The sequence below is a fragment of the Amphiprion ocellaris genome, chromosome 4, assembly GCF_022539595.1.
Source record: "Amphiprion ocellaris isolate individual 3 ecotype Okinawa chromosome 4, ASM2253959v1, whole genome shotgun sequence".
Lineage (NCBI taxonomy): Eukaryota > Metazoa > Chordata > Actinopteri > Pomacentridae > Amphiprion > Amphiprion ocellaris.
The window spans coordinates 103,269-117,296 of NC_072769.1; the positions used below are offsets into that span (position 1 = coordinate 103,269).

A 14,028-nucleotide genomic window follows, 5' to 3' on the forward strand; every position below is an offset into this window, starting at 1 on the left:
TGCTTTTTTTTTTGACACCATTGCTGTTCTTTGGAGACCCTTACTTGGAAAAGGGTCTCCAAAGAAACTGAAAAATCTTAATGTGAGATTTCACAAAGATGGAAAAGGATACAGAAAGATCAGTGACGCAATGAAAACCGGTCAAACACACTTTCAGCAGTAATGAGGAAGTATAGAACATGCCATGGTAGCTGGAGTGGCGTTTCTCCTAAAACGGTACCACAGACTGTGCTAGCTGTGCAATCTAGACCTGAAAAACAGGGTCAGTCCTTTAGATTTGGTTCAGGGGTTATTAGTGGAAATGACAATTTCCGTGACAGCTCAGGCAGTGTGAAGGAGAGTTGATGCAACCTTTATGGCTTGTCTTCTTCAGCACAAAACTGCAAGATGAGTCTTTGCTGAAGAAATTGTGAAGAATTATTATCAAGAGAACATTCTGGTCAGCACTACCACAGTGAATGCATAGTCCTGACAGTGGAGGAGAGAGTGTGATAAAAAAGGTCTGCATTAGTGCTAAAGGTACTGAGAGAGGACCATGAATGCCTCTTCATACCGAAATACTGGCTGAAGTGATGACTCGTAGTCTGCAGAATGTCATGATTTATAGGATTTGGTTTTTGTTTTGTTAGATTCCTTCACACAGGAACATACATACAACTCTCATGAAGGAATCTCCCTCTCAGTCTTTAAGACTAAAAACCCATTAATGTGACTATATCAACTAACCCTACCAACTAATGACTGCAAAAAGAAAAAAGGGGAAAAAAATCCCATTACCTCCTGCACTGCTTGTAGACACCACGCTCCTATTATCACACTTCAACTAGTTATATGGCTCTTATCCAGATTGTTTTCTCCTGATTAGATCCTTGCTTGTGTTGTATCTCCTCTCAGATGAACGTCGCTTTGGATAAAAATGTCTGCTAAATGAAACTGTAGAATTGTGTGTTTTCCTTCTCCATGTCTCTTGTGACTCTCTGTCTTTGGACCTTTCACATTCCCTTTCTGTTACTTCCTGTTTTATTTTGAAATTGCTTTCACTTGTGTGTTTAATGTTTTAATTCCCTTATTTGTCTGTATTTCTCTCACTTTTTGACTGTACCTAGGGTTAGGGTTAGGGATAGGCTAACCCTAACCCTATTTGACCTCAGAATGAGTTATTATAGGATTCATAACAGCTTGGGCCGGTAGCTAGACTCTTCTCTAGCTATCAAGAGGCTTCAGGCTTGATGAGACAGGAAAACAGAAGCCAGTCCCTCTGTCCAATGACACAGTTTCCAAAACATATTGTTGGAGCCAAATATAATTTCTTTTGTTTTGATTGTTATGAGTATGACTCTGTGTGGGTGTCTACTCTGTTTAGTCGTCACAGGGGTTGTCCGCTGTAGGGGCATATAAAATGCACGCTGTTGCATATATACCTGCTAATGGGTGAATGAAGGCACGTGTACAGTTTGGGGAAAAAGGCAAACTGTTTTCGACTGAGCGTAAACACCATGCCAGGCAGGTTGATATTTTCAGTTTATATTTTTGTTTTTTGGAAACTTAATGTATGAACTGAATGATAATTTACCTGCAATTGCCACAAATAAATGGAGCATCATATCTAAACGAGTAGAGACACTTTTAATTTGAAGACCCACGTGTCAGACTAAGCCGACCTAACTGCCACCTCGCAGTGACTACAGGTAAAATCACTACACATATTTACAACATTTCAAATGACTTGGGGAAAAGAATCTACAAAGAACTGAAAGACAAATATTTATCCTTACACTAGGCCACAAAAGCTTTGGTTCACTTTGTCACATCATATTTATGGTGAGAGAATTTGCTGTTTTCCAAGTACGACAAGCTCTTGAGACTTCTTGGTTGATACCTAGCAGAATGTGGGCTGAAACTGGGGAAATGCGTGGGAGTTTGCATGAATGGTGCACAAACTATATTAGGGAAAAGGAAGAAAGGCACTAACCTGGAACATTTCACTAAATGCACAGTGGAAAGATGGTGTGATACGAGGAGCAAAAGCATCGAAGCAGAGTAGCTTAGCTTTAGCGCTGAACTAAACAAGGTTTTGGAGTGTGGTTCATTTCAACGGAACAAAACCAGAGACCGTCTTTGTGAAGAGATGTGAGCTGAACATTCAGCTGTGCTGTTTCACACCAAGACTCGGTGGTTCTTGTGAAGTGAGGTGTTGTGGCAAGTCTTTGACGTCAGAGACGATATTTGGATGTTTTTGAAGAAGCATTTACATAAACTTAAAAACATAAACATAAACAGTTTATGATAAAACGGGACTATCTCGGTGACATTTTTGGATAAATATGGATGAATTTAATCCTTGGTTTCAAGGTGGACGCAAGCACCTTCCTCACCTGGCAGACAACATCAGCACATTCCCTCGAAACCTTGAGATAAGAGGAAAGAGACTTGATCATACAAATACTGACTCCTTTTGGAATCTGAATGAATTTGCCAAGCCAAGATAAGAAGTGCTGTTTTTTTCACTCACCTCAATGAGCTGATTGACATAGTACAACAGGTGTTCGAATTAGCCACTGTTAAGGAAACCTCTGCAGCCGCATTAGTCAGAACCTTTGTACAGGTGAAATGCAATTGATGCAATTGAATTGCACAAATGCAATCAGGCTCACATTCTACAAAGTAATTTGAACTGATTAGTTTTGAGACATCTGTAGACATCTGTATTAGACAAATCAAGTAGCTTCTCCACAAATGTTAGCATTTCTGATCTACAGTTGATGTTACTGTTATAATTTTATCAATACAATCAGCAATATATACCAATAAGGCATAACATTATGATCACCTGCCTGATATTGTGTTGGTCCCCCTTATGTGGTCAAAAATGCTCTGAATCATTGGGTCTGGACCAGAGGACCTCTCAGATGTCCTATGGAGTATGGACCAGCAGACCTCTCGATCATCATGTTCCCCAAGATGTTTCTGGTTGTTTGATGTTTCTGCGATGTGTGGGGGTGCATTTTCCTACAGGGGTAGACCAGTGACATTTAGGATTTCCATTTGCATGAAGGAGTGTTCTTGTGCTGGGACAACGTTCATTTGATTGTCTAAGTCTCATCAACATGGATCAGTAATACAGTCAGTATTGTGATTGCAACCAGTATGACAGAGCTCAAATCAAATGTAACATGAAGTCGTTCTTGGTCTAGGGGGGTTAGGGTAGGCTAACCCTAACCCTGACATCTGATATATGTTATGTATGAAATGAAAACAGACACTGCATTGAAAATAAACATTTCAACAGTTTATTTGAAGGTCACCACATACATTCTGACTGTATTCCCTGTGCATGACATTACATTACACCTTTAGTTTGTTTAACCAACAAAACATGACAAACAGAAAACCTCTAAGCTTCCATAAAACTACATTCTTAAAACCATCATGACCATGTTTCCTCTGAATGTGATCCTTTCCCAGGCATCTCTTCGTGCTTCATCCAATCATGCTTTGTTTTACTACAGCACAGTAACATCACATAAATCAATGTTTTCATCGTCTTCCTGTGGACAGTTCATCAGCGCTATCTCTTCTGAGTCTGCCTTTTTATCTCCACCGCTGTCTCCCTCTGCAGCACTCTGACCTTCATCACTTCCACTGCTGGTGTCCTCTTCATCCTCAGCCTTGCTCTGGTTCTTCTCCTCTTCCTCCTGTCTGTTCAGCACACTCTCCCTCAGACCCTCCCCCTCCACGCTGGAGCATTCATCTGAAGTTTCGCTGTCTTCCTCCTTGTCTTTTTCCTTGTTTTCATTGCTCGTTTCACTACTCCGTCCTTCTCCGTCTCCATCTGTCTGCTGTCCTGCCTCCTCTGTCTGTCCTCCGTCTGCTTCTTCCACATCTTCCTCCTCACCTGTCTTCCCCCCAGGCCACAGACGAACACCCATCCGGTCCTCCAGGTTACCGATCCTGGTCCTCAGTCTGTCTCTCACACCCAGTAGAAACCTGGTGGCAGCGCTTTCCTGACCTGGCTGCTGCCTCCTCATGTTGTAGAGGAATCCCACAACCACCACTAACACCAGAATGACCAGCAGAATCAAAAATATCAAGCCCATACTGAGTTTGCTGGAGGAAGCGGGTGTGTTCGTGGTTCGGGGATGTTCACTCACTTTAGGGATAGGTGACGATGAGACTGATGGCCAAGTTGAGGCTGTGCTGACCTCTTCCTGTGCTTGTGTGGTAGTAAATGAAGGGTCTTCAGCAGATGTTGTGTCGTTTGGGAGAGCAGAGGAGTGATTGATGGTGCTAGTTTGTGTTGAATTACTCAAAGAAGATGCAGGAATCAGGAGAGCCAGCATGAATAAAGACAGAACTGGGAAGGCTTTGGTCCTCATGGTGTCTGTATGAGTCAGTAGAAAGACAATAAACAGAAATACCAGTTTAGAATAATGGTAGGAAGCTGGAATAACATTCTGTGGCAGAAATAGTATCTGACAAGCTGGAAGATGAAGCTCAGCTGTTGCTGTCTTTAGCTGCTCACACATTCATTCAGAACAACAAACATGCATTATAGGTTCGTTGTCGGATAAATACAACCAAATCTAAAACAAGTTCCCACCAGACCCCCTCAAAATCAGCTGCTTTATGTGTACAATACCCTCAGTACCCTCAGTACTAGTATTAGTAGTAATACCCTCATGCAACTTTTTATCTTCATACTAATAATTTTAAAGTTACAAGCCCTTGAGACACATAGAGGAGGGTCTAAATTTGTCAGATATTAATTCATGTTACTTTCCCCATTATTTTTGAGCCTTACAACTTGATAAATCCAGGACACAAACATATAAAATTTCCAGGAATGAAAAGCACATTTGAACTCTTTTCTATCACTCCTGGTGTCACAATCTTTTTTTTTGGTGCAGCGCAATGTTGTCTGTAACCAACTTTGAGCATCAATATTATAAGAAATCTCACAGTTTCAGCAGCAAAACTGCAATGTCTCTCACATAAAGTCATCGAAACAAGCATTGGTTTGAGAGCATGTATCGTCTGTTTTCTGATAATTTATTGGTGAAATCATTAAAAAGTGCATTTTGGGTAAACTTTCAAGGCTCGTGTCAGCATGTGTGATAGATGGTTGGCCAGGACAAGTTATAGCAAATGAAAAATTTCATTTTTACCTACATTTCATTCCAGGATCATCTTTTAGTCATGATTTTAATATAAGTATAATTGGACCCTTGCAAAATGTAATAATTATATCTGATAATATCTGATGATATCTGAGATTATATTTATTCGTGGAAATAAAATCATGACAATTCCTGCATGATTATTTTCCTTCCCTGTAGAGAAGACAAATGTTGTTCACAATCATCTGACAGATCAAACGGACAAAACAAGGACTGAATGCTGCAAACTGGTTTGATCAATTTGATTTGTCCAAACTACTCTATATTGTTTCTCCATCTCACAGCCAGAAGCTTCATTCACTAGTGTTAAAATATGACTATATTAGAAATTTGTTTTGACACAACCAACCTAACAAACAACCTAACCACAACTACGTTGTGTTTGACTGCATGACTTGCAGTCAAACTCATAGTGTCGGGTAAAATCTGCATCGCTGTAATAAATGTTTAAAACTTGTTTTTAAAAAAATAAAATAAAATAGAATCCAGTGATTCTGAGGGGTCAGGTGGGAGACACTAACTGATTTTTCATGGAATGACTCAATACATGATAATATGGAGTAAAGATGAGCAGCAGCAGAAAGAAAACAGAGAAGCTCAGGTACACTGAGGCTACATACCACTTTCAAAATGTCAATTTATGTAGATTTTAAATGACCTGCTTATGCAAACATGCCAGGAAAGAGCCATTGTTGTTAAAAAAAACACATTAGAGCAAAACTAGTTTACCAGAAAACAAAGAGGCAAAGAGCCTTTCAGAACAAAACACCCCAAAAAGTTAGTTGTTGCTCAAGGGACAGTTATAGGTCCTGATACAACAGAACAAATATTGATACAATATAGATAAAGGTTTGTTCAACAAATGCCTGAAAATCTCATTTCCCTTGTGATGTCATTTATGTACCATGTGTATCTGCAGACCCTTTGAAAGAGGATCAAATGATGTATGTAGAAACATTCAATACTTTTCATGGGATGTACTTTTGCCTGTATTTGTATATTTGTATATATGTGTAAAAATTAATTACAATTTAATTTTTTTATAATAAATAAATACATAGATAAAAATTGCATGAAGCCCCCACACATTGGGTCAGGATGTGGTGGCTGCTGTGTGTCTTGCATCTCAGAGTCACACTGAAAACAACAGGAAATCAGCTTTTGCAGCAACGTGCAACTCGACTGCGTTCAGCAGTCAGCAGGCGGTTCTCCAGCTGGTATCACTGCAGCGCTATGCTGTCTGGATCAACACAGTTACTTACTGAGGAAACCACAGAGTGAAAAACCTCTCACACTCTCACGTCTCACTGCCTTTCACCATTTTATAGTCTCTGACAAACCTAAAGTCATCACAGGCTCATTCTTGTTAATTACATGAAGTTATATTTCATTTCCTGTGATCCACAATATGTCTGTACAATGTTTAAATGGGTGCTGTGATGTTTATTATAAAAACATGGGGCCACAGTCTGAATATGAACACAATGGTGTATTTCAGGACTGTAATGAAACATTTCATGGAAAAGGGAAATTCTTTCTAATTATTCTACTGGTATTATTACTGCTAATTACTCCTGCTGGGCGGGAAATTTCTGCTCTGCAATATTTGACTGTGTGAGCATGCTCACACACACACGCGCACACACACACACACACACACACACAAATCTGACGGTTACAGTCAGGTGCTCAGTTGTTCCTTTAGAGGCTCATGAGAAATCTCTGAATAGAACTGAAACCTGAAACTGTTTATTGCATCATCTTTCAATTTAATGTGATGTATTTCATTGAGACAAAAATTAAAAGATTTTCTATATCACTAATTATAAGAGGAAGCTACTCAGAGGAAAGCTGAGACATTTTAACTTGTGAATGAGGAGAGGTCAGAGTGAGGGAGGGTCAAATAGTTCACCAGATGGGACGTTTCGTTAATGCAGCTGATAAAAAGGAAACATGAAACGAATGAAAGAAGTTTAAATGAACAGAAAACAGTCATGTCATCAGCAAAGACAGAAAAATTGTCATATTTCTGTTAACTTGTGACACTAAACAAATCTAAAAGAAAACTATAAATATTTACTTACTCGCTGAGCAGATCCTCCAGTCCGACCATGAAAACAAATGAATGAAGAAGGACAGAATGAGGAGGTGAAGCTGTGGATGCGTGAGGAGAGTTTTAGAAATGAAAAGTCAGGCATGTGAGAGAGGAACAGTGTGGGTGGGGGAACAACAGACTGAAACAAATGAGACAAGAGGGAAGGTTTCAGTGTCTTTACTGCTCCAGAGAAAAAGGTTACCACATGTTCACAGAACTCTTTTACTCTGCAGCCATCTGACATTTAAAGGCTATTTTATTTTTTTGCCTCCTACAACCACATAGTTGGTCAAACTGAATTAAAACCAGACAATGAAAGCAAATAAAAATTACTTCAGGTGTTATGTTAGCTGTTTCCATTCAAATTTAACAACATTTTCAACCAAATTAACAAAAAATTAAATATCTGTGTCTCTACCACAATGATATGAATACTGGAGTTAGTTTCAACAGGTTAATCAATTGGTGCCGTTAAATAAGAAGCAGAAGAGGAAAGTTCTCCGACCTTTAATTCAGGACCTTCTAGGAGCTGTTTGACAGACTGTTGGAACAAGAAATAGAGCTAAAAGTTAAAGTTAGATATGACACAGAGTATGTTAAATACAGTCAAAGAAAAAATTATTAGACCACCCTTCTTTTCTTCAATTTTTCATTCATTTTAATGGCTGGTACCACCAAAGGTATATTACCTGAAGAATACAACGAACACGACAAAAAATGCAGCTGATTACATAACCTAACTAAACTAAACTAACCCTACTTTATGTCCTACTTGACCTGCTTCAGCTTCATTGTATTCCGAGGGTATATAAGAGGCCATTTCATTCAGGTCATAAGCAGCACTGCACATGCAAAGGCCTAGAGTGGTTTCCTGCTGACATTCAAGCCGTAGCACAGCTCACAAGTTGTCAGCTCTCACATAATGCCTAAAACTAGAGAATTATGTGAAGCCACAAAGACTTTGGCATGAGCAAAAATTGGCATGAGTGAGAGACAGGTAGTGAAAAAAAACTGAAGATCTCCAAGACAGCCATTCATTACACCAAGAAAAAACAAGCCCAACATGGTTCTACCAAACTGCTAGCTGGTCGGGGCAGGAAACGTCTTTCTACCCACCAGATGACCGTCACTCATCTGTTCCTGTCAGGAATTGTTGTCAGACCTTCAGGGACCTTAAAAATGAGTGGACACTGTGGAGAAATGGGACTTGTTCAGCAAGAACAGCTGGAAAGTGACTTTTTGAAGCTGGTCTGAAGTCCCACCGGGCAGGAAGAAGCCCTTCATCAAGGAAAGGCAGAGGAAAGCTGGTTACTAGTTAGGTTAGGTTACTGGTTAGGATTGGACTGTTGATGATTGGACTAAGGTTCTCTTCGGGGATGAATCCAGTTTTCAGTTGATGTCCACTCCAGCCAACTTGCTGGTTAGGAGGAAGCCTGGAGAAGCTACAAACCAGACTGTCTGGCCCTACAGTAAAACATGGGGGTGGATCAGTGACCATCTGGGGTAGTTTCAGTCTGAGTGGAACAGGGCAAAGTCTTCTTCCATCACCTGGAAAACTCCTTCCTGCCTCCAATGACTGGATTTTCCAACAAGACAATGCCTCTTTCCACCCGGCAAGGTCAGTTAAAGCCTGGATGGAGAACCGGAACACTGGAACCATGCCTTGGCTGCTCAATCACCAGATCTAAATCCAATTGAAAACCTGTGGAAAATCATTAAATGCAAAATGGAAAACCACAAGCCCCAAAACAAAGCAAATTTGTTTGAATTTGTGCAGCAGGAATGGGCTGCTGTGACAGCAGAACAATGTCAGAAGCTGGTGGAGAGCAGCCAAGACGCATGGATGCAGTCATCAGAAACAATGGTTATGAATCAGTACTAACTCCTGTGTGGATCATGGGACTAAAACAGAAAGAAAACATGGAATCCTAAAAGCTGTTTTTGGCAGAACAATGCTATAGCTATTGATGGAAAAACTGAGGGGATTTTGGTTATTATCAAGAAAACCATGGAAAATGTCTGATATCAGCTCTCAAATTAAATTCTTATGAGCTATTTTTGTTGTTATTATATTTGTCCAAACAAATCTGCCTTTAGTTGTGACATTCATTAAAATGAACAAGAAATTGAAGAAAATAAGGGAGGTCTAATAATTTTTTCCATGACTGCTTGCATAATTAAAAATAATAATAATGAAATTTCCAAATAAATAAATAATCTACCATTCAAAATTTTACTACAGAATAACTCAATGTAGCAAAAGTATTTTTTCATAGATTCAGGCATATGGGTTCTGCAAAGCGTCTTGAGACAATTTGACTGTAATTGGCGCAATATAAATAAAATAAAATTGAACTGAATTGAATTGAATAGGTTATATACACACATGTGATGAAAAAAGTAACCATAATACTGTATATTTACATGTAAAAGGATTTTAGCCCCAATTCTGACAATTTCTATCAAACTATTTTTAAGACATACAATAAACAGTGAGAGAAAGCACCACATCAGTGTATATAAATTAAATAATGTTACTGTAATTAGAAAATGCCCAGTGGAAGGGTTCAAATTTGCACAATATCATCCACCTCACTAATTATCACTATTAGTCAGTAGCTCTGTTCACTATAAATCGTAAATTGCCTGATGATTTTTTTACTCATTTCAGTGTTTTCATTTGCATTTTATAACTATATATAACTATCTCTTGAGGCATCAGTAATAATCTTTTAGCAAATTAAGTGCTGATATTGAATTTTTGTTGTATTTTTACCACGTGCATAAATGACATTAGAGGAAACTGTTGTTGCGTTGCTTCAAATGCTTCTCTCAATGCATAAAAATGGTTGGTAGTGACAAAACTCTGCTGCAATCTAAAATTAATGAATTTAGTGAAACTAAATTGCATATTTGTGCCAAAATACTCACCTGTGTGTGTTTAAAGGATTCATTTGTCATTTAATTTCCATTTTTTTAACGGTACAAATTCGTCTGTTGCTGTCAGATCGGTTTTATGCTCACTAGATGTCGCTGTGACTAAGCAGAAATACTGATATTGTGTAAAAAGAATGAGTGGAACTAAAAAAAACTATGTGCAAAGTGTAAGTACCATATTTAAGTTCTTTTGTAGTTCATTAAAGGCGATACAAGTCAATAATGTGATGGTAAAAGGTAATAGGTGTGTTTGTGGAGAATGATAGTGGGAAACAGATGCAAAAATTTGTCAACAAACTGATCAGAAAATAGAAAGCTGTGTCAGTAGTTGATTCATTTTGTAGTTTATCGAGTAAAATGCCAAACTTTGATTGCTTGCTTGAGGCATTTCTTTGTCAGATATGAATGTTTTTCTAGATTTTGAGCTGTTGGTACAGTAGAAGTAGACATTTGAATGCAACTCTTCAGGCTGGGAAATCATGACCATATGTGTTGCTGTATTCTGACACTTCAAAGAGCAAATAATTCAATGATTTAGTGAGGAACTAATCAGCACATTGCTGCTAATACCGTGTAAGACCCTGGGGAAAGTGAATGTATGCAAGGCAGCATGCCCTGACAATATTCCAGGAAGAGTACTCAGGGAATGTGCCGACCAGCTGCCACAGGTGCTTACAGACATCTTTAACACCTAACTGGAGCAGGCTGTTGTTCCATCCTGTTTTAAATCCGCCACCATCATACCAGTGCCCAAAAAATCCACCATCACCTGCCTCAATGACTGTGGCACTTACACTTACACTTACACTTACAGCCATAATGATGAAGTGCTTTGAGACGCTGGTAAAGGACCACATCATCACCACACTGCCTCCTGGACTCCACTCGTATCAGTTTGCTTACTGACCGAACCGCTCCACAGAGGATGCCATCTCCTCTGCTCTCCATCTGAGCCTGGCACATCTGGAGGACAAAAACACTGTCTGAAAAAAAAAACCTATCTGCTGGCTGACTTCATTTCAGCATTTAATACGATCATCCTCCAGCAGCTGGTCAGCAAACTGAGTCCACTGGGTATCAGAACCTCCATGTGCAACTGGCTGCTAGACTTCCTCACTAACAGACCACAGTCAATGAGAGTGGGAAACATCATCTCCAGCTCCATCTGTCTCCATCGGATCCCCACAGGGATGTGTTCTGAGCCCACTACTGTTCACGCTGCTGACACATGACTGCTGCTCTGCATCCACCTCGAACCACATCATTAAGTATGTGGATGACACAACAGTAGTGGGTCTCATTCAGGACAATAACGATGTGTCCTACAGAGAGGAGGTGAAGCGGCTGGTGGACTGGTGCATCGTGAACAATCTGCTCCTGAATGTCGAGAAGACGGAGGAGTTAACCATCGACTTCAGGAGGAAGCAGCCCAGCCATTCACCTCTTATCATTGATAATAAAGCTGTGGAGGTGGTCAGCAGCACCAGATTTCTGGGGGTGCACATCATGGACAGTCTGGACTGGTCATTAAACACATCATCTCTGGTCAAACGGGCTCAGCAACGTCTGCGCTTCCTGCGACGGATGAAGAGAGCACAGCTGTCCCCTCCCATCCTGACTACCTGCTACAGAGGCACCATAGAGAGCTGCTGACCAGCTGCATCTCCATCTGGTTTGGCAGCTCCAGGACCTCAGACAGGAAGTCGCTGCAGAAGGTGGTGAGGACAGCAGAGAACATCATCAGAACCTCTCTTCCATCCATCCAGGATGTTGCACACAAGTGCTGTCTCAGCAGAACCTGCAACATCATCAAAGACTCCACTCACCCCCACCATGGACTGTTCTCCTGCTCCCCTCTGGGAGGAGGTTCTGCAGCATCAGGACTAGAACAGCCAGGTTCTGGAACTGTTTCATCCCCCAAGTCATCACACTCTTGAACTCAAAATAACCCTTCTGGGCACCCGTAGTCACTGTGAAATACAACTGCTGCTACTTTCTTTTTCACTGCATGTGCAATACTGATGCCACATCCTCACTGTAAAATAAATATGTGCGGATGTGTATGTTTACAGGTGTGTGTGTGTGTGTGTGTGTGTGTGTGTGTGTGTGTGTGTATATATATGTAGTTGTTTACATGTATATATTGGAATTGTTTTTTAGAAAAATTTTTGTATTTATCAGTCTGATGGTGAGCTTGTTGCACCGGAATTTCAGTCATAATGTGCACCAACTATTGTATGTTCTGGTTGACAATAAAGTGGCTATTCTATTCTATTCTATTCTATTCTATTCTATTCTATTCTATTCTATTCTATTCTATTCTATTCTATTCTATTCTATTCTATTCTATTCTATTCTGTTCTGTTCTATTCTAATGGAAATAATCTTTGGTTGCTGCTCTGCTGCTGCTCTGCTGCTGCTGCCACTTTTTTGGATGTTTCTAAGTGCCGCTGTACAACTGTGTCAGCATGACTTGTCTTGTGTGGTCGGAGCTGCCGTGAGGGTGTGTGTGTGCTCAGCATTGTAGCTTCACCTATTACTGTTTATTTCCTCATGCCAGCGGTAATCAGCAGCAGGATTAGTGTTAACTGCCACCCAGTCGCTGGCAGCCTCCACGTGGGCCACTGCACTCCCCTCCTGCCCACCGGGACGAGGAGACCGGGAGTCGGCTAATCCCGGAGAGAGACCCACGTCTGGCTTCCTCTCTGGGCCACCTATCGCCACATCACCGGGCAACAGCATCAGGCCTGGTGGATGAGCTAATCACTGAGAGGAGAGGAGAGGAGAGGAGAGGAGAGGAGAGGAGAGGAGAGGAGAGGAGAGGAGAGGAGAGGAGAGGAGAGGAGAGGAGAGGAGAGGAGAGGAGAGGAGAGGAGAGGAGAGGAGAGGAGAGGAGAGGGGAGGGTGTGTTTCTCTGTGTGTGAGAGAGACCCAGAGAGGGGAGAGAGCCAGACCACCCACCCAGAGGATTCAGAGGCACAGGATTCACAGCCCATTCTGTTGACCTGCCACACCACCCCAGCTCTGGGCAAGGCCCTCCCCAATTGTTCCGCCTGCTAACATGAGGAGGGGGGTTAGACGAGGGGGGATGGGGGGTTGGATGAGCAGCAAACAGTGGGCTGAGCTTCTCTCCTGCTGAATTAGCATATAGCATATAGCATTAGCTCAATAGCATGTGTCTGCAGAGTCGGAGGCTGCGCTGAGAGGACCACATATCTAGGGCTGCACATTTCTTTAGGGCCACACGTTTGGAACATTTTTAAAGACAGCACCACCTACCGCATCACTTCATCACTAAAGTGAGCAAGTTACACTTCAAGTACACGACTTATGGTTTTAAAGGATAATTTCACTCAAAATATATTTTACATTTTAAAAGATAAGTATGTCTACAGAGCTAGAGACTGCACTTTTAGGACCACAGTTAGCGGTTACCTGCTGAGCTGATGGCAAACGAAGCAGCAGCATTTACCTCCGTGATGGAAGACAGCCATGACGTGAGTACTGACTGTTAATTGTTTTATTAATTCAACGTTATACAACAAATAAACATTTGTTTATAATGTTTTATGGTTAAAGTTATGAGCATTTCTACTGTCTTCATTTGTGCAGCAAAGCTGTTATTAACCTTCTAAACTGAGAAACAAACAATTTGAAGTCATCATTAAATTCTGAAAATGACCACTTTTATTTAATGACAGCTGCTGTAAAACCAACTCTTAGCTTGTTTGCTAATTTCTTTCACTGAGTCGTAGCCAGATTTTGTCAGTCCAGCTTGGAGATGATGATAATTAACCATAGCCAGCATTTTAATCGATC

At 40.7% G+C, this 14,028-nt stretch overlaps 1 protein-coding gene across 1 annotated transcript; it reads right to left on the reverse strand.

Annotated features, from left to right (window-relative positions):
* Positions 1-3,267: 3,267 nt before the first annotated feature.
* Positions 3,268-7,420, reverse strand: LOC111563256 (uncharacterized). The gene is made up of 2 exons (XM_023262246.3): positions 7,262-7,420; positions 3,268-4,381 (listed from the first exon to the last, which is right to left on the reverse strand). The coding sequence occupies exon 2, from the start codon at positions 4,374-4,376 to the stop codon at positions 3,504-3,506; it is 873 nt and encodes a 290-aa protein (XP_023118014.1). The 5' UTR covers positions 4,377-4,381; positions 7,262-7,420; the 3' UTR covers positions 3,268-3,503.
* Between the last annotated feature and the right edge of the window lie 6,608 nt (positions 7,421-14,028).

Coding starts and splice junctions, on each gene's coding strand:
- LOC111563256 (XM_023262246.3), bottom strand. CDS start 4,376: ATGAGGACCAAAGCCTTCCCAGTTCTGTCTTTATTCATGCTGGCTCTC.